Source organism: Camelina sativa, chromosome 13 (assembly GCF_030686135.1).
Source record: "Camelina sativa cultivar CO46 ecotype springtype chromosome 13, ASM3068613v1".
Taxonomy (NCBI): Eukaryota; Viridiplantae; Streptophyta; class Magnoliopsida; order Brassicales; family Brassicaceae; genus Camelina; species Camelina sativa.
This window is the reverse complement of record NC_141892.1, coordinates 8,003,042-8,021,948: the sequence shown is the minus strand read 5'-3', so window position 1 is coordinate 8,021,948 and position 18,907 is coordinate 8,003,042. Positions and strand designations below refer to the sequence as shown.

The window sequence follows — 18,907 nt, the reverse complement described above, 5'->3', positions numbered from 1 at the left end:
AGATGTTGGAGGAAAGTTAGTCACGCTTTCATTAAATAAATAATTTGACATCATTCTAAAGTCAGCTTCCACATAATCCTTCTTGATCTTTTAACCAAGCTGGATAAAAATACACAAATATCATCAGCAATTATATGTTTTATTTAACTTGAACAATTACTATAAAGTTATATGTGTATAATCTAGATAACCTGTGGAAGACAACTCGACGGCAAGCTATTCATTAGGCAGGCCACTTTTGAAGACACGAATAAAAGTGGTTGTCCTTTATGGTTCACCTATTAGCTCATTCATCTGGGCCACTGATTTTGTTTTTCCACCATGCGCCACCATCCTTTGTTATGCATCTAATAACTTTTGAGGATAGATATGTATCTTCCAAAGACCCTCCCACACTAAAATAAAAATGCTTGGGAAAAGGTTAAATGATAGGCGGATGCTTTCAAATTTAATGTAGTTTGAGCATTCATTTAAGGTTAAATATTTTAAAAGGGTATGGTGTTAACACTTAGGATCACTAATCTATATAAAATTATGTAAGATATAATTTAAAAAAGAAAAATGAAAAAACGTAATTAAGTTCCATTTCTTCGTGAGGTGTGCATGAAGCGTTCCATCACAACCTACAACCATATAGTATGGTACGCATATTTCCTTCGTGAGGTGTGCATGTGGCGTGTGTTTTGTCTGCCAAGACACAGACGAAATATTACAAACCCACTAATATCGCTACTTTTTTTGTTTTTTTTGGTCAATCACCATTCCTCAAAGCGTTTGGTGCTGTAATGTTTATCGTTGGTTTTTGACCAATATACTGCGTCGTGTTTTTTTTTTTTTTTTTTTTTTTCTGGTTAATCTTCTGAGACTCTGATAGTCCTAATTCTTCAAAATAGTCACGCAGTATGTAGATAAAACGTTTACAAACAGAACGAGAGATATGATACAAAAGGATGTTTCATGTGCATGTTTGGCTTCATTTCAAGATCTTTTAATTTATGCGCAAAAATACATGAGGATCGTGTTCATAATGATATTTATGATGATGGGGATGGGGATGGTGATGGTTATGATGATGAGAAGGCACGTTTTTGCTCAGCCAAATGACTTAAAACTCGAGAAAAGATATATCTTTTAAGTTAGAGGCAAAAGAGAAGTAAGCAGAAAAGGGAGTGGAGTCTCCAACAAAGATATCATTCTCTTTTGAGTGGATTAACTCCACGCTTAATTAAGAGTGCATATCCCATACCACAGATCGTGGGTTCCACTCTAATTTCTTCTGTTTTCTTCCAATATTTTTATAATCTTGTATACACTCTTGTGTAAAAATTTACATACATTAACATCGGAATCACTACACCCAAGTCTTCTATTGACTACGAATTGTTTTATGGTTTTAGATGATGAGTTTGAGTTTTGATTCAAAAACTATAGAAAATAATAATAAAAAAATAAATTTAGTCAAAAATAAAATAAAAATTTGTAATGTCAAATTATATATGATCTTGGAGAGGGGAGCTGACAAGTGTACATATGTAAGTAGTGGATCCCACCATAATTCTGCGCGTGTTGATTCATGATGTTTTGCAGTGATGTGTATTTCATTTACATTTGCACACCTAATCTCCAGAGTCCACTTGGTATCGTGTTTGCTGCGCTCCCTCCTCTACGTACGTTGTGATGGGTCTATGTAAGCCTAATTACATTGTAACTGGTTTTATCTTTTGGTTACATAGATGATTCTTCTTCTTTTAATTTTCTCTTGTTTTAATAGTAAGGGAGCACTTTGTGCATGCACCGATGATCATATGGGATTTGTAATATTGTAGCGTGTTTAGCATATATCTTTTGAGATTTAGCTTTCTTTGTTAACAACATATTAAGGGGACTAATTGATATGTTGAAAGGTTGGTTAACAAAGGAAAAAAGGTTACAAGGACTGAGATTTTGGCTTTTGGGTAGGAGAAAGCCATAGCTTTTAAAACATGATTGAACTTAAAAGTGTGATGTTAGAGTTCGAGGGGAAAATAAAGTGATGTCAATTAAAGACAGTAGAAAGTAATGTCTTCAACTAAAACCAAAACCGACCCTTCCAACCGTGGTGCGGAAGCATCTCTGGTAAATTTTAAACCGGAAGAAAAATAAACTAGTAGAACCAATTTATGTATCATGAAATCTTAATTCAACTCCTTGGATTTTTTTTATTCGGTTCAGTTTTTCAATTTTAAAAAATACGTCCTCTGTCTTAAAATTTAGAATGTTCATAATTAAGTTTAATTACTACCCCATACTGTATAGGACGCAAAAGTATACCATATCTAACAACGAATTACACCAAAGTGAAATCATCTAGATCAGTGGCGGATCTAGCCAAATTTGTCACCAAGTGCAAAAAACTATAAATTGGAACATAGAGGGCGTCGAACCCATAACCTTATTTTTAATATGGTGCATTCATACCATTATGCCACTTTAACTTTAAGAATTCATACATAAATTAAACAATTTATAGTTTCATATGGTGCACATGCACCACCCTTGGTTAAGGTGGATCCGCCCTTGATCGAGATAGAGGAAAGCAAAATACATGAATTGAAGTAATGTAAATCATGAATCAAAAAAAGTAATACTCCCTCCCTCTGTCTCTAAAAGATTGATGTTTAGAAGCTTTTACACAGTTTAAGAAAACAATGATTACTGAGTTTAAATATATTTTTTTCTTTGACTAAAGAAATACTATTTAATTTTAAACTAATAACAATTCAAAATTTTAAATATTTTCAATAATTACTTTTTGAAGTTTACAAAATATCAATCTTTGTGGGACAAAAAAATATCTGAAAACATCAATTTTTATGAGACAGAGGGAGTATATATTAGTACGATATAAATCTCTCTAATAATTATGATGTCACGATGAGGAAGTGTTGAAAACGTTAAAATGCAAAAATATAAGCATGCGACAGAAATCTGGCAGAAGATTTTAGAGTTTTATCTTTCGTAATCATTACTCATGCTAACATTTTTTCATTTTCCCCCTCACTTGTGGATAACGCACGATATTACAATCCTACACACCAACAAGATTCTATAAAAACGCAAAGGTTGTCTCCATAGAATTATATCCCATCACCAAGCATTAGCACTCCTTTTCCCTATCTCTCTCTCACGCACCCTTTCTCTCTCTTTCTCTCAACTTGGATATGGGTGAAGCCGTAGAGATCATGTTCGGTAATGGGTTCCCGGTGATTCACAAAGACACATCACCCATTCAAACCCTTCACTCCAACCAGCAGGACTGCCATTGGTATGAAGAAACCATCGATGATGATCTCAAGTGGTCTTTTGCCCTCAACAGGTTCGTTTCTGTCGCAACTTCGCTTTCCCTTAATTTTAATTTTGCTATATTTTTATCATTTATTATTTTATATTTTCTTGACAGTGTTCTCCATCAAGGAACTAGTGAGTACCAAGATATTGCTTTATTGGACACCAAACGTTTCGGAAAGGTACATTTTCGTCAAATATTGAATATTTTTTTTCAAGTTCCATATATATGTTCATTTGTATAGTTTTTTGATGAATCACTAAAAATTTAGAGTAGTGATATATATAAAATGGAGACTAATTAGTATGAAGTTAAAACAGGTGCTTGTGATCGACGGCAAAATGCAAAGTGCAGAGAGAGATGAGTTTATCTACCATGAATGTTTGATTCACCCGGCCCTCCTCTTCCATCCCAAGTATGTACTTAATTGTCTTCCTTCACTTGCAAATTAATTGTGTATGTATGTATAAAAGATTTCAAGTATTCAACTAATTAGTAATTTCACAAAAAAAAAGTACTTTTCACAATGCACCTAAACTAGCATACAAGAAATTCTAGTTACTATACATAAACAGTTCATATAAACATGGTTTTTGAACTGTAAATGGAATTTTAGTTAGTTATGATGTACTTAACCACATTGCTCTTTGAAATAGCCCCAAGACTGTGTTTATAATGGGAGGAGGTGAAGGTTCTGCTGCAAGAGAAATACTAAAACACAATACGATCGAGAAAGTTGTCATGTGTGACATTGATCAGGTTTGACTCTGATCTCCAATTTTACTAACAGAAATATACGTTCCCTCATGCATGATCTTAACAAACATATGTTTTTTTTATTATTCTTTTTCTAGGAAGTTGTTGATTTTTGCAGAAGATTTCTGACCGTTAACAGCGAAGCTTTTTGTAACAAGAAGCTTGAACTTGTGATCAAAGATGCAAAGTAAGGAAACTAAAACAAAAATAAAACACAAGAGTTAATAGTATGACTTTAAAATTAATTCTCTAATAAAATATAAAATATGGATGTGAAAAGGGCTGAATTGGAGAAAAGAGAAGAGAAGTTTGATATCATAGTGGGAGATTTAGCTGATCCAGTGGAAGGTGGACCTTGTTATCAGCTCTACACCAAATCCTTCTACCAAAACATCCTCAAACCCAAGCTTACCCCTAACGGCATTTTTGTCACCCAGGTCTTAATTTCTTCCTCTTTGTGTATTTTATAATTAAAATATTTTAACTTACGAGAAAGATACTAAAATATATAATTCTGTTTTTTTATGTATAAAAAATATAGGCTGGACCAGCAGGAATATTCACTCACAAGGAGGTCTTTACATCAATCTACAACACCATGAAGCAAGTCTTCAAGTGTAAGCCAGTGATGCCTCTTTTGTGTGTTTCTTGTAGAGACATTATTTGGTCTATTTTTTGATGATTGAAATGAAAACAGACGTGAAGGCTTACACAGCACATGTGCCATCATTTGCGGACACGTGGGGATGGGTGATGGCATCAGACAAAGAGTTTGACGTTGATGTTAATGAAATGGACCGAAGAATCGAAGAGAGAGTTGAAGGAGAGTTGATGTATTTAAACGCTCCTTCGTTCATCTCTGCTGCTACTCTCAACAAAACCATATCTCTAGCGTAATTCCCATTCATTTTCTTTTTTATATATCTCTGGTTTTTTATTCTAAACACAAGAATTAATTAATCGATTTATTTACAAAAGTTGATACTAAATATATTGGACAGGTTGGAGAAGGAGACAGAAGTCTATAGTGAAGAGAACGCTAGGTTCATTCATGGTCATGGTGTGGCGTACCGGCATATTTGATCAAGAACCGGTCCAATTTCAGATTCATACCAAACTCCATGTCACAAAAACAAAAACAAAAAAAGCCCCGTTTCTTTTCTCCGCGCATAACCGGGCGTTGTCTTACTTTGGTTCGGTTTTCTTTTTTTTTTTTATATCGCTTGAGCTTCTTTCGTTTTCTTCTTGTTCCCTCAAGTTATTCCGGTTTAGTTTGGTTAAGAAAACTATATCTTCCCTCAAGTTATTCCGGTTTAGTTTGGTTAACAAAACTATATTGATTAGTAACTTCTTCACATTAAATCTAAAAGTCCAATGATGGTATTTTCTGACCGTTATTAGAATTTTAATAGACTAAAAATCTGGCATAAATAGTTTAAATGTTTTGGTTCAAGAAGAAGAGATAGAGATATAAGTATTATAAGTCTTTCCGGAAAATTAAACCGAAAGCAAATCAAATTCAACTAAGCCGAAAGCAAATCGAGTTCAATTAAACCGAAAATGAAGTAAAACTACTACATTATAGTACTAAATGCTGCAAAAAAAAAGGAGGAACTGATCAGTTTTGACCAGTGAGACGAACATCTTGAGGAAGGAGAGTGTAGTCGATCTCAAGATCCTCGAGAATCCGCTTGATTGCGATGATCAGCGCGGTTCTTCTCAAACTCTTCTCTACGTATACTTGGAAATTTATGGTGTGCTGGACCAGTATATTCAATACCAGCTTGTTTACATTCTCAATCGACCTCACCATCACCAGGGGTTCTGGATACCAATGTTGTGGGTTTGCCACCAAGTATCTGACCAAATAGACACACAAATTTAGTAAGTGATTTATATGGAGAAACTTAACTAACTTGTGACAAACTTTAAAAAAAAAAGAACCATATTGATGCATAATAATACTTACTCTTTGATTTTTTCCTTGAGAGTGGCGATTTTCTCGGCCGGTGTTGAGAATGCGATGCCGAAGTCGACATAATCTCCCATATCCGGACTTCTGTAATAGTTGCTTATTGGTTTCGATATTAAAACCGAGTTTGGATAGAACACTTTCTCGTTGTCAATCTTGAGGAACACGGTCGTGAAAAGATCTATTTCTTCAACCAACAACTTTAACGCAAGAAAACATATAAACTCAATTATTTAGATATTAATTGTAACTTAGTAGTAATATATAGTGAGAAAAAAAAAACACAAGCTTGGAAAGTTAGTTACCATAACACCGTCGACAACGCAACGGTCACCGACGTCATAAGGGTGCATCACGAAGACGAACACAAAGGATTCAAAGATATTCTTGCAAGTGCTTCCGATCATGAAAGCAAGACCCAGGAATTGTGAGGAGAGCAACAACAAAATCTTGGTCGATGCTATATCCAGAAGTACCAACCAAACGATCAATGTAACAACGGTCAGGATTCCAGATATAAGTTTGTCCAACTGCTTAACCGCTGTTTTTGTGTCGTTCAGTGAATGTCCTATTGTTTTCCTATTTAGGTATACACCGACCTGTCAAACGTACCAAACCTAGTTTAAAACTTTTTAACAACTTCTCCAAATATGCATAATGAATGTGTTATGTTTTAGGGTTAAAAATCGAATAAACTCTTAAAAAACGTAGCATATATAAGAACAACAAAAAACTAAGGGTGTTTGAGGAATGTTACCACCCATTCTGTAAAAGCCTTGCGTGTGATTTGTCCGGTGTCAGCAGCACCATCTATTAATGGGAGTACAAGGTCAACCTCTTCCTTAATCATGAACCTCAATAGGTCGTCTTCTTCTATGCAACTGAAAAATCCAGAAGCAATCAAATGATTATGATGAAACAGGGTAAAAAAAGCAGAGTATTGTGTTATGACGACTCACTTTTGGTTAGGCTTAGCAACATTGTTGAAGATGTCATAAGCAGCAGCCACAGCCTCCATCTCATTTGTTATCTCTTTATCAGTTTTCTCTTTCTGATCGTTGACCTCATCTATAGTGCTAGATATGGTTGAGATACCTGAAGTTCCCACGGCTTCTATCAAAACACGCATTGTCCAGGCAGAGACCTTCTCTTGTTTCATCCTGTGAACTTTTCCCATATCGATCACTTTCTTGTCTTTCACTTTTCCATTCTTGGTGCTCGTGAAGCTAAGGTGTCCCGTGCTTGGCACGCGACCAACGTTCTCGGCCTCTTCTATAAGCGGAGGTCCCGAGAGAGTCTGGAGAACGTATTGGTGAAAGACAGACTCTTGAATCCTCTCAAAGAAGTTTCTGACGTTGAACTTTGAAGCAAGAACTTTCAAGGCAAACGTCTTCACCAAGAAAAGGACTGACCCGACGAGAAGAGTGACTATAGTCGCAGTGATAAAGTCGAGAAACTTCTTGGTCTTACGTGAGTGTTTATCATCTTCATCGAACAGAAATACCCAAGCAATCAGAATCAAGCCAAACCAAATGAAGACTTGAACATTCTTCTTCAAACCGTGCACAAAGTACAACACTTTTTTCTTGAGTAGATAGTTCTTTTCTATGAGGAACACCGCAATATGCATGAACCAATTCGTCAAGAAAAGGCCGCTGAGTGTCACCATCACAAGCACGCACCATTTCCAAAGTTCCAAACCCCAAATGGTATGCTTGTTCACCTTATCAACTGTTAAACTCACAACCAAAGTGGCCAAAATGGCAAAAAACAGTACCAACTCAAGCAGAGCAAGAGGTGTCATCCGGCTACGCTTTCGTCGGTGTAGCTTAACCTTTTTGTAGATTTCCTCATTCTCGTCCGTTTCATCCTCATCAACTCTACTAAGTGCTGCTGCTGACGCAATGCTCCTATTAGATTTGTTATTAGGGGAAGCCCTGTCAAAAGAACTCCTTGCGAATGATGAAGCAGCACCAAACTGTTCCCTAAGGGATCCACCATTTTCCTCTCTAGTGTGATCGTATCGAAAAGACTGTTGTTCCCCAAACCTTGACTTTGACTTGGAGTAAACTGACCTCGAAATAGACTTCCTCCGAACTAGACCTCCAGTGTTGGGACTTGGGGTTTTAGGCGGCTTATGAACGCTACCACCAAACTTATAGATATCAGGAGGTGGAATGCTTATCGGCATTGGTTTGGATTTCTCAGTCCCCGCATCTGCTTCCGGTGAAGGCAATGGATTGAAAGAAGGAGATGCTGCTGAGCCTTTTGACTCTTCTTTATCTGAAACATTAATAACAACTTCTTCTCCGTTACTGACTCTCTTCTCTGCCATCCTTAAGTCACCTTCCAACCAATAAATTTGCTAATGCAGCTGTTTGACTCCAATGGCTCCCAAAAGAGCCCAGAAGTTGGACCAAATCCTAAGAAGACGAGAGTAGAAATGTACTAATTAAAGATTAGATCAGTCACAAACTCTTACACAAATAAATACACTAAAGATTGATTTAACAAATGCTTGACACCGTTGTTTATTTTTTTTTTAAGTTGACCATATCTAATAGCTAACATTTAAAACCTAAGCCAAATTCTAAAAGGCTAGAAAAGAGATCTGCAAGAAAGACCAATTGTTCTTTAAGTAAGTTAGTATCTAACTACTCAAAACAATACTCAGGAACACTTTAGAAAAACCTCATCTTTGTCCTTAAACAAAACTTTCAAAGAAAAAGGAAACCAACAGTGCAGCACTGCTAGAAAAGCAGAGCAGGTATGGACCTCGGTGGACAAAAATAATAATACGAGGCACACACATTTTTAATTAGAAGCTTTAAAGTAACAAAAGAAAGATACGAGAAAGGGAGAAGAGCAGAAGAATTGTACAAGGACACTGAAAGCGCCAAGGAAGGATTGATCTTGAAACTTCCTTCAGTCCTGCTGCCCAAAGTGTGAACCCCTAGTGCATTTTATAAACCAAACAAATAAGTTAAATAGGAAAAGTAATAATAATAATACTAGTTCGAGAGTAATGCAGACAGAAAACAAATTGGCCATAATTAAAATATAAACAATCACGTGGATCTCAGAGCGGACGGGATTCCCATAAAAGTAAAGTTTTATGCTTCCCAATGACAAAGTTTATAACGTTAAAGATTTGAATACACAAAGCCTTATTAAAAAAGAAAAATGATTGTCAACCCATAACCACACATATAGATAATATAATATAAATATTTTGTTAGGTATACGAACTATTGTCACTATATAAAGAACAAACATAAACAAATATGAGTTACGTATATAATACCATAACTATCTATAATATCATAACTATCTAATTCTGATGATTTGGTTGATAGAATCCAGTGCAGAACGGTGTTGATCAATATTGACCAAAAATTTTTTATAAACAGCAAAGGTTAAAAAAATTACATAACTTTACTAAAAGATTATATGATAAATTTTTACTACAAAATAATAAACAAATATACATTTTTCTTTTATACATTCAAAAATTGGTTTAATTTTATACCATATCATTTGTATACCATATTATATTTTATTATGTAGCATGCTATTAAATATTTTTATATAACAAATAATGGTAAATCAAAGTTCAAATATATAGCAAGGTGCAATATAATTTGACAAAAAAAATATAACAAATTAGACTCAATTATAAACAGTCTATGAACATTTTTAAGCCAAAATATTTTAAGAAAATATTATATGTCTCATCATTTGTTATATACCATATTATATTTGTTCTATAAAAAAGGAAAATTTTGTATATAATAAAATTTTACTACAAAATATTATAACAAATATACATTTTCTTTTTGTATATAATAAATATAATATAGTCTATATCAAATATACATTTCGCTTTTGTATATAATAAATATAATGTGGTATACAAATGATATGGTATAAAAATGAAATGATATAAAATTAAAAACTAATTTTTGAATTTACAAAAGAAAAATGTATATTTGTTATACTATTTTGTAGTAAACTTTTATTATATAATCTTTTTGGTTTATGTAATTATTTTGTTAATATTTATTGTTTATGAAAAAAAAATTTGGTCAATGCTGGTTAATTCTGGTCAACACCGGATTCAGGCAAAGAAAGTATCAGAATTAGATGATTATGGTGTTGTATACATAACTCATGTTTGTTTATGCATGTTTGTCTGTAATGACAATAGTTCGTGTAGTTAATAAAATATTTATATTGTTTGTATATATGGTGATGTATTGGCCTATACTTGACATAGATGACAATCATTTTTCCTATTGAAAACAACTTTCTTAACACATATTTTTAGATTCATCTCATTGTAATATAAAAGAATTCAACGATTAAAATTATTATTAGTTTACAAAAATAATTACTTTTTGTCTTTGGAAAAGAAAAATTATGTTTTCTCGAATTTATACATGTTCTAATTATTATTAGTGTTATCATTGATTCGGTCAACATTAATTGATGATCTTCATATTTTTCAAATTTTGTACAAAAAATATAAAAAATTCCCTTAATTATGGTTTTATAGCTTTCTTAGTCCCTTTAATAGATTTTTCTCGAGATGCCTTCAACCTTGATCTGCGAGAGACTCTGAAAGAAGCTCATAGGCAGTTAGGTCTCCTATATCCTCCTCCACCTCTAGAACCTAAGCCGGTTGACGAGTTTGAAGTTGTTCGTCCTCAAAAGCTTGCTCGACGTCAAAAGTTTGCTCGTTGTTTCTACTCCAATTTTTTAGTTTTAACGATTTACACGCTGTTGACATATATTTTTCGTTTCTTTTAAGTAGTAGTATAGAATACATTATTCTTCAAAAACAACAAAAAAAAGTCTATTGAAATTTCAAAGTCATTTAGTTTAGCTGAAATGATTTGCATGTGCTCTACAAACTTAAAAAAAGAACATGGAACGTAGAAGACAACACAGTTTAGTGAGCAATAAAAGGAGAAGGTTAACACATAATTGCTACAAACTACTTAGTTAATAATGGTCGTGGCTACTATCAAATCTTCAATTGCCAACAAAAATCATATAGTAATTATAGTACATTAACAATAGGTAGAAAAACAAAGGCGAGTAGTAGGCGACAGCAAGAATATTATACAGTCCTTGGTTTTACCGTTAATATCAACAATGGAAATTTTGAATAGCGATATTCGATAACAACGAATTTGGTATTTCGATGAAAATCAAAATTTTATATCGTTTCTGACAAGTCTTGAATAAATTTCTTACCATGATTTTAACGTGCACGGCAGGATATTTAAAATAACTCGCATCGAGCAAATTAGAAAAGAAATTATTCAGGATTGAACGTATTATTTTTAAGTAGCTAGATAAAGACGAAAATTAGATAGTGCTACTAATTAAATAACTTCAATTCGTAGATCGTAGCACTACAATATTTCATGCATTTCATTTTCGTCGTTAAGTGTAGTAGATAGAAACGTGTATACAAAATAAAGTTTTCTTGTATATGACGAAAAGGTTTTTCTCGTATAAAGATGACAAGACTTGAATATATTTCTTGTGAGTTGTGAGAGTGCTCCTTATATCGGGGTAATATGATCACACTATCTGGCATTTAATTAAAGACACAAGTCAAAAGTGAATTTAATTTATTTATCAAATTATTCAAACGTTTTGATAGATTGGATCTAAATTTTCTAATACACATCTGAGTGTGACCCCTCTTGTTAGAATTAATATTCCATTGATTTGAGATCCTTCTTTGCTATTTTTTAGGCTTAAATTTCCTGAGAAAATTAGGAAGATAAGATTGATTATTTTTATTATTAGCTTTTAGCTCAGTGGGCATCCTTAAAGCCAGATTATTAATCTCCATCTTTGCTTATGTAGAATGCAGTTGAACAGTATTTTCTGCATTTTAGCTTACTTTTTAAAATTCAAATTTATCACTAATTTTTTAAATAAAAAAGTATAGAAAATTATATTTTTGTATATGTTTCTTTTATAACTAGTTTTATACTTTTAATGAGCATTTGCAAAAATACCAATTTTCTATATTCTTTTGCAAAAATATATTCTCTTGTTGTCCATTTTCAATAAAATTTATTTTCTATATATAAGATGACTAAATTCCAAATTTTAAACTATAAATACTAAATCATACCCTTCCAAAACTATACTCTAAATGTAAAATAGAAAACTCAAACCTAAAAAAACTAAATTCCAAATACTAAATTATACCCTTTCGAAACTATACTCTAAACGTAAAATAGAAAATTCAGACTTATTTTTTTTTAAATTAATTTAACATATTGTAATTGGGTAAAAGAGAGATTAAAATGAAAATGAATATTTCTAACCGTTTTCTTATTAAAGGCCTCACTGGTTCAACCGCAGCGTTTGCGGTTGCGGTTGCGGGAGATTGCGGAAGCGGATAGTTGCGGTTTCAAGCGTTATTAAGCTTTTGAATGACTGGTTTAACTTTTTAAAATGGGTGCATTTGCGGGAGTTTACGACTGGTTGACCAGCGGGTGCAATAGCGGTTAAAACATAATAAATGTAATATATAATTATATAAATGTTTAAAAATACCAAAAAATTTATTAAACATAATTTATAATTAAAATTCATTAAAAAGTACTAAAATAATAATTTAAAAAAACAAATAAATTTCATATTGAAATACTTATTACTTTATGCATTTGGCTTTTTACAAGACTTTAATCAAGTAATTTAATAAATGACAAAACATATGTTTTAGATCGTAGATCTTCTTTCTTAAATCTCACACACTCAATAAGTTCCTTGGGGCAGTATTTGCATCGGTAGTAATGATCAAACGAGAGTTGAGAAGAGTCACTCGTGATTTGTTTTTATATTTTTCACAAATAATTTTATTTTCTTAAATTTATGATGAAATGTTATATTTATTTAGATTATTTTGAACTTATGTGCGATGTGCCATTAAATGTATATCAAGTTTTTCGGGTTATTGTTAATTGAAATCTTATTTTCTTCCAATTGTTTATTTTTTAATATTTTCAATTGTATCCGTACTTCATTTTCTCTCATCCTTAATGAATAAATTAGTTAGGTAAAAGATATATATATATAATACTTTATTATTATTGATTGTTTCAAGTTTAAAAAAAAAAATTCTAAATGCAATCGCTTCCAACCGCAAACGCCTGCGGGAAACAGCTTTTGGAATTCAGTGGTTTGAAACAGTTAGGAAGCAATTTGGAGCGATTGGAAGCGGTTTGTATGATTAGTACTAATCGCTAGCAACCGCTACCATCCGCAAACGATGCGTTTGCGGGAGGTAGCGGGAGAACCAATCAACACATAAAAGAAGAAGGAAATTATTTTATACTCGATAAACGTATTCGATGCGTCTTGTTTTCCAAACCTAGCCTTTGAAATTTATATTTTCCTTGTCCCGTATTAAAGCCCATAAACAAGCCCAAAGATAGATTTCAGCTTAGCCCGTAACAGTGTATATTTCTTAATCGGATTTAGGGTTTCTAGAGACTCAACCTACACACACTCAACTCTTTTAGGTTTTTAAAGCAGCTTCTCTCTCTCTCTATCCGTCTCTCTCTCTCTTTCGATCTTTCTTCATCCTCAACTCCCCTAAAAAGCAGCAACAATGGCCGTTACTTTCTCAGATCTACACACAGAGGAGGGTGTCAAATCCGTTGAGGAGCACCTCGCCGGAAAAACCTACATCTCCGGGTAAAGCTTGTCCCTTTTCCTATTTTTGCTATATCTTAACTATTAGATTGTATTCTAATAGAGTTTGATTTCGCAGAGATCAATTGTCTGTGGATGATGTTAAGGTTTACGCTGCCGTTCCAGCGAAGCCCAGCGATGCTTTCCCTAATGCTAGCAAGTGGTACGAGTGTGTAGCTTCTCACCTCGCCAAAAGGTTCGTCCTTTTTTTTTTTTGGAATTAAATTAGTCAGATTTGGAGTATTATATATTGATCTTCCAATGTAATGACGAGTTTTTTGATTTGTTGCAGCTTCCCAGGAAAGGCTGTTGGAGTTCAAATCGGTGGCTCTGCTGCTGCTGCTCCAGCTGTTGAGGCTGAGGTACTTTTTTACTTGAATGCTTTATTCTTGATTATCTTAGTTTTAGACCTTAGGAATGAGTAACCATTGTAGTATGGTGATACTTCTAGTCTTGTGTTAGAGATCCACGAGCTGTGTTTGTGTGTTTTATTTATTATTATCCATGAATCAACAGGCACCTGCAGCTGCAGCTGATGATGATGATGACATTGATCTCTTTGGTGACGAGACCGAAGAGGAAAAGAAAGCTGCAGAGGAGAGGGAGGCTGCTAAGAAGGATACCAAGAAGCCTAAAGAGAGTAAGTCTCTAGATTGAACTGGATAGGATTCGAAATCTTAAGTTTGGCTTATTCTTCTGCTGGAATTGATATACGAGCTTGTCTCTTGGTTTTTTATTAGGGAAAACATGTGAATGAGTTACTGCATCTTGATTTTTAATTTGGCTTCTAATACTTTGATATAGGTGGAAAGTCCTCTGTGCTCATGGATGTTAAGCCATGGGATGATGAGACTGACATGAAGAAACTGGAGGAGGCTGTTCGTGCTGTTGAGATGCCCGGTCTTTTATGGGGAGCTTGTACGTTTTAGACTTTTGATCTATAAAGAGAGTTAACTTTGCATTTTTTTTGTTGGACAGTTTTCTAATTGAGTTTTTTTTTTCTTTGCAGCAAAACTGGTGCCAGTTGGTTACGGAATCAAGAAACTCACAATTATGCTCACCATTGTTGATGACCTCGTCTCCCCAGACAACCTCATTGAAGATTTCCTCACCTCAGAGCCTAACAATGAGTACATCCAGAGTTGTGACATTGTCGCATTCAACAAGATCTAGAGACTTTAAACCCTCTCCTTACCAAAACATATTTGATTTCCAAGTTTTGTTTTCGTTTGTATGGTTTTATGAAGATGTTTCTTTTCTAGTTGCAAGACCTCTTTCATATTACAATAACACTAAATTATAAAAGCTTTTTTATTCCTATGCATTCTTGTTATTAAGAAGCACTTAGGTACTTTGAAAATTCTCTATTACTTCAGAAAGAATCACGTATCCTGCTGATCCCATCACAAGAGAAAGGGTGAGCTTTCCTCCTCGGACAAGTTGCGGCAATCTTGTTCCTGTTGTTGATGAGACTATGTACCTATCTGACCAAGACATTGCCCCTGGGATGATTCCAAACAAAACTAGAACTACAGAACAAGAAGGGAAACACAATAGTCAGTTTTTCTTAGTTTGGTTAAATGTGTGTTCTGTTTATTCAAGTTGTTAAAGAAGAGACTTGTACCTCCATATGTCCCGGCAAAATCTAAGGCTTTGAAGAAAATCTCTGGGTCTAGTAGTGACAGGACAAGCGGTGGAACCAGTGTGAGAAAGTAAAGAAGAGGCTTGTTCTGGCCACTTGGGAGCTTCAATACTTGAAAGTTATACAAAAGAAAAAATTATTCAGTTTAAGTTTCCGTGGCAGTAGATTTAATGAAAAGCATAAAGTTTGGTTGTTCAATGATACTCAGTACTCACAATCAGAGAAGAAATCAGAGAGGCCTAAGGCAAATCCGATGTAGGATGTTGCGATTGCAAAAAGAGAGAATGCTTCCACAAAAGGCTGTGTGATCAAAACAAGACTGATGTGAAGTGATTGGTGGTAGTTAGTTTATCTTATATGCAAGAGCAACGAGACTTACACCGACAATGACACTGCTTGATCTCAATTGCTGAAGAGGATCAACCATTTTCTCAGCAGCCACCCCAATATCTGCTGGAAACGATCCAAGAATTACAGCATTCCACACAAGAAACAAGCCAAGTGGTATGGCTGTGCCAAGAACAATCGCGGTTCTGAAGATAAGAATATTTCAAAAGGCTTAGTTAATTCATACAGACTGAGTGAGTTTTACCATCACCATTGCAGGGTATGATGTCACCTTACTTTCGGCAAGTCTCCTTCAAGATCAGTGCATAGGACAGGCACCACATTCTGAAAGAAAAACCATCAGTTAAGCAAGTTTATACATCTTAAGAGTCAAGACTCAAAGGTTGAATCATGAGATTAACTGTTAACTACCTGATAAACAAATGAAAGGGCAAGAATGGGTATACTCATAGGAACGGCCTCAAAGTTAGCCTTGAGAAGAGCTTCCCAGTGCAAGTCTCCACTCGCAACTGCCTAACAAAATGGTCATCTTTGGTTTGGTTTTCCCTTTCATGAACTCATAAGAAAAGTCTTTTAAAGAAAAAGTGTTACCACGAGTGCTGCAAACGATGCAATTACTCCAAATACCAGAACTCCATTAGCTGCACCGATGAACCGCTGGCTACAACCACATGGAGTAAGTTTTAGTACTACTTCTCAGGTCTTCCACTAGTCCATTCTTGTTCTCTAAGGGGTTTAGACAGTTTTTGATTGAAATTGTGGAATCACTGACTGTTTTAAAATGGAGAGCTAACCTTCCAAAGAAGCAAAGGCCTCCGAAAACCATAGAGAACAGAGTTGCACTCTCCCATCTACAGAACATTCTTGGGAATAAGTACAGCAGCATAGCACTCAAAATTCAGTGTAAGTATAAGGATCAATTGGAGTTTCATACATTGGAATGCCGAGGAAGTTTGTAAGGATGCCTGAAGACCGAGCAAGGTAGGCCACGAGAAGGGTGTAATGTATGAGAATGTAGGACCAACTACAGAACAGAAAGGGTTTGTTTTTCAAGTGTAAATGAAAGGAACAGTGAAGGCAACTAAGTAAAGCAAGTTTTGAAATGAGAATGAGAGGATGATTACGAAACAACTTGAACTCCAGCAGATCCAAGAGTCCGCTTCGCCATTGAGACCTGCCAAAATATCAAGTCAAAGCTGAGTTTAACTTAAGTGAAATTAGTTGGCAGCGGAAGTATATCGGTTTCAGGGATATACGAGAGATACGCCTCCAGAGCCTAGTTCACTCATGGTGTTGACATTTACTTCAGCAACTAGCAAACCTGTCACAACCTGAAGCCAAACGATATGTTTCTAATGACCAATACATTCCTCACAAGACACGTTAAAAGAGATAAGAAGAGAAGAGCCATCAATCATTACCATGAACGCCCAACAGAAAATACAGGCAACTGCAGAGGCCAAGAAACCTGATTCTTGTGTCACGGCTGGAATTGCAAGTATCCCTGCACCTACCTAATCAAGAAAATGGATAGAGATTTACCAGAAACCAAACTGGATTCTTCCCATAGTTCCAACAAAAAATCTTGAGAGAGTTATGAGAAAGAAGACTTACAGTAGTGCCAGCAACCAAGAAAATAGCACTAGACAAACTCCCTGAAATTTTTCAAAACTTAGCCAAAACTTCTATCAACATTTTGGGTAAGTCAAATGCAAGAAAGATACAATATCTGTACCGGATTCTCGCTTCAACGTTGATCGATTAAGATTAGAGAAGAGCCTCTGAGATTCAACAACCCTTTCTTCATCTTTTTCGGTTGTTACTAGTGTTTCTCTGCCTTCATCGGACACTCTCTGAGGCAAACAGTACTTGAAGATTCTTGGGGTCTGAGTTCTAAAGATTTGGTTTGATTTGAAACCAAAACGGGATAAGGAGATATGAGTGCTTGGTACACGAAAAGGGAGAACTCCATCGTGAATTATGGGTTTTGGTGGAACTAAAGCAGTGGTGGGTAATCGAAGACAAGTGTTACTCAGAGACACAGACATCTCTAAGTTTACTTTAGCTTGGTCTGTGTCTAGTCAGAAGATCATCAGACACTGTGATCAGTCTTCTGGCTTTCCTGCGGTCCGACTCCAGTTCAAAAGCGTTGTTACCACTTACCAGACTCTAGAGAGAGATTAGCCTCCAATTAAACATGTGTGGCTGTCTTATTTTTGAATTTTATTTTTTCCAAATAAATTTATCTATGCTTTCAATTTCTCTTTTAGAAAAATATTATTTTTACACATGAGAAAAATATTATTTTTACATCAATGATAAGTAATTATTTTTTAAAAAAATATTTTTTTTTTTTTTGATCGTCTGAATTGCATTAATATGGGAAAAATATAGAAACAAAACAAAACCGAAGTAGTCTCGCTAAAACTTGAACAATAAAAGAATAAGAAGGTTTTAAAGCTCTAATAAGCCAATTAGAAACCTGACTAAGTGAGGCTGTCCCTCCTAATCTGATCCTGAAGCCAAGCAGAACCGCCTAAGGATAGGTAACAATTAAAGCGCCCATCATGTGTAACATTGTTAGCAATCTCACGAGCCACACGATTAGCTTTTGGATCAGATAGGTGAAAAGAAACATCCTGCATTTGCCGTACCATGTGGAAGATTCTGTGGAGAACAGATCTATACTTAGGCCACTCCAGCGGCTGCGCTAAAGCTTTTGAAACCGCACCATTGTCTGTCCATATCTCACAAGACAAAATACGTAGGATCTGGGGATGTTCAAGGCACCAAAGAATACAGAACAATTTTGTTGTAATGCGATTCACCATCGGAGGGAAAGCATGTCGAGAATGGTATAACACGTCGCCTACATGGTTTCTCAGTATCCAAGCGCCACCTGAAAAACAATGAGCATTTTTTCAGGAGGCATTCAAATTACACTTAAGCTTCCCATAAACCGGCTTAGTCCATCTCGTTGGAACCAGGATCATATTACTTCCCTGCTTATTACCCAACTGTTCCTGTTTATGCAGTCTGTTCTGTTGTAACCACTCCTTTGACAACACACTAGCAAGAATAAATCGATGATCATAACTCCTACCTGCCAACACTTGTGAATAAATAAATATAAAATGAA

The 18,907-nt window shown here is 34.8% G+C and overlaps 4 protein-coding genes across 7 annotated transcripts; 2 read left to right on the top strand and 2 right to left on the bottom strand.

Annotated features, from left to right (window-relative positions):
• The first annotated feature begins 824 nt into the window (after nt 1–824).
• On the top strand, nt 825–15,098 carry LOC104736018 (elongation factor 1-beta 2). Its single transcript, XM_087482223.1, has 7 exons — nt 825–904; nt 13,542–13,781; nt 13,858–13,974; nt 14,071–14,140; nt 14,295–14,418; nt 14,583–14,696; nt 14,788–15,098. Exons 2-7 carry the CDS (start codon nt 13,696–13,698, stop codon nt 14,949–14,951), a joined length of 675 nt encoding a protein of 224 aa, XP_087338349.1. The 5' UTR covers nt 825–904; nt 13,542–13,695; the 3' UTR covers nt 14,952–15,098.
• Nucleotides 2,806–5,383, top strand: LOC104736021 (thermospermine synthase ACL5-like). Its single transcript, XM_010455933.3, has 9 exons — nt 2,806–3,355; nt 3,440–3,506; nt 3,646–3,740; nt 3,982–4,084; nt 4,180–4,268; nt 4,362–4,518; nt 4,623–4,698; nt 4,779–4,974; nt 5,083–5,383. The coding sequence occupies exons 1-9, from the start codon at nt 3,201–3,203 to the stop codon at nt 5,162–5,164; spliced, it is 1,020 nt and encodes a 339-aa protein (XP_010454235.1). The 5' UTR covers nt 2,806–3,200; the 3' UTR covers nt 5,165–5,383.
• Nucleotides 5,545–9,060, bottom strand: LOC104736020 (mechanosensitive ion channel protein 9-like). Its single transcript, XM_010455932.2, has 6 exons — nt 8,934–9,060; nt 7,013–8,476; nt 6,811–6,934; nt 6,359–6,652; nt 6,051–6,253; nt 5,545–5,940 (listed from the first exon to the last, which is right to left on the bottom strand). Exons 2-6 carry the CDS (start codon nt 8,386–8,388, stop codon nt 5,700–5,702), a joined length of 2,238 nt encoding a protein of 745 aa, XP_010454234.2. The 5' UTR covers nt 8,389–8,476; nt 8,934–9,060; the 3' UTR covers nt 5,545–5,699.
• On the bottom strand, nt 14,970–17,995 carry LOC104736019 (uncharacterized). 4 transcript variants are annotated; one of them, XR_015578492.1, is made up of 14 exons: nt 17,504–17,980; nt 17,383–17,423; nt 17,190–17,282; nt 17,025–17,099; nt 16,893–16,942; nt 16,703–16,792; nt 16,563–16,619; nt 16,360–16,429; nt 16,180–16,281; nt 16,045–16,092; nt 15,800–15,953; nt 15,636–15,720; nt 15,403–15,531; nt 14,970–15,307 (listed from the first exon to the last, which is right to left on the bottom strand). XR_015578492.1 is itself a non-coding variant. In XM_010455931.3 (14 exons), the coding sequence occupies exons 1-14, from the start codon at nt 17,814–17,816 to the stop codon at nt 15,123–15,125; spliced, it is 1,497 nt and encodes a 498-aa protein (XP_010454233.2). In that variant the 5' UTR covers nt 17,817–17,995; the 3' UTR covers nt 14,970–15,122. The 4 variants fall into 4 exon arrangements, 1 of the variants encoding a protein (XP_010454233.2); XR_015578493.1 differs by having other exon boundaries at nt 16,040–16,092; nt 16,180–16,277; XR_015578494.1 differs by having other exon boundaries at nt 16,180–16,277.
• Nucleotides 17,996–18,907: the final 912 nt, after the last annotated feature.

What these genes read in the sequence shown, in the direction of transcription:
- LOC104736018 (XM_087482223.1), top strand. Translation starts at nt 13,696, where the DNA reads ATGGCCGTTACTTTCTCAGATCTACACACAGAGGAGGGTGTCAAATCC. An exon ending in CTCCAGCTGTTGAGGCTGAG is followed by an intron (nt 14,141 to 14,294) that starts GTACTTTTTTAC and finishes ATGAATCAACAG; the next exon opens with GCACCTGCAGCTGCAGCTGA. An exon ending in TACCAAGAAGCCTAAAGAGA is followed by an intron (nt 14,419 to 14,582) that starts GTAAGTCTCTAG and finishes ACTTTGATATAG; the next exon opens with GTGGAAAGTCCTCTGTGCTC.
- LOC104736019 (XM_010455931.3), bottom strand. Translation starts at nt 17,816, where the DNA reads ATGTCTGTGTCTCTGAGTAACACTTGTCTTCGATTACCCACCACTGCT. An exon ending in TCTTGGTTGCTGGCACTACT is followed by an intron (nt 17,283 to 17,382) that starts GTAAGTCTTCTT and finishes TTTCTTGATTAG; the next exon opens with GTAGGTGCAGGGATACTTGC. An exon ending in GCTGGAGTTCAAGTTGTTTC is followed by an intron (nt 16,793 to 16,892) that starts GTAATCATCCTC and finishes TCTGTTCTGTAG; the next exon opens with TTGGTCCTACATTCTCATAC.
- LOC104736021 (XM_010455933.3), top strand. Translation starts at nt 3,201, where the DNA reads ATGGGTGAAGCCGTAGAGATCATGTTCGGTAATGGGTTCCCGGTGATT. An exon ending in CTTGTGATCAAAGATGCAAA is followed by an intron (nt 4,269 to 4,361) that starts GTAAGGAAACTA and finishes GGATGTGAAAAG; the next exon opens with GGCTGAATTGGAGAAAAGAG. An exon ending in AACAAAACCATATCTCTAGC is followed by an intron (nt 4,975 to 5,082) that starts GTAATTCCCATT and finishes TATATTGGACAG; the next exon opens with GTTGGAGAAGGAGACAGAAG.
- LOC104736020 (XM_010455932.2), bottom strand. Translation starts at nt 8,388, where the DNA reads ATGGCAGAGAAGAGAGTCAGTAACGGAGAAGAAGTTGTTATTAATGTT. An exon ending in AGGCTTTTACAGAATGGGTG is followed by an intron (nt 6,653 to 6,810) that starts GTAACATTCCTC and finishes TACGTTTGACAG; the next exon opens with GTCGGTGTATACCTAAATAG. An exon ending in GCGTTGTCGACGGTGTTATG is followed by an intron (nt 6,254 to 6,358) that starts GTAACTAACTTT and finishes CTTGCGTTAAAG; the next exon opens with TTGTTGGTTGAAGAAATAGA.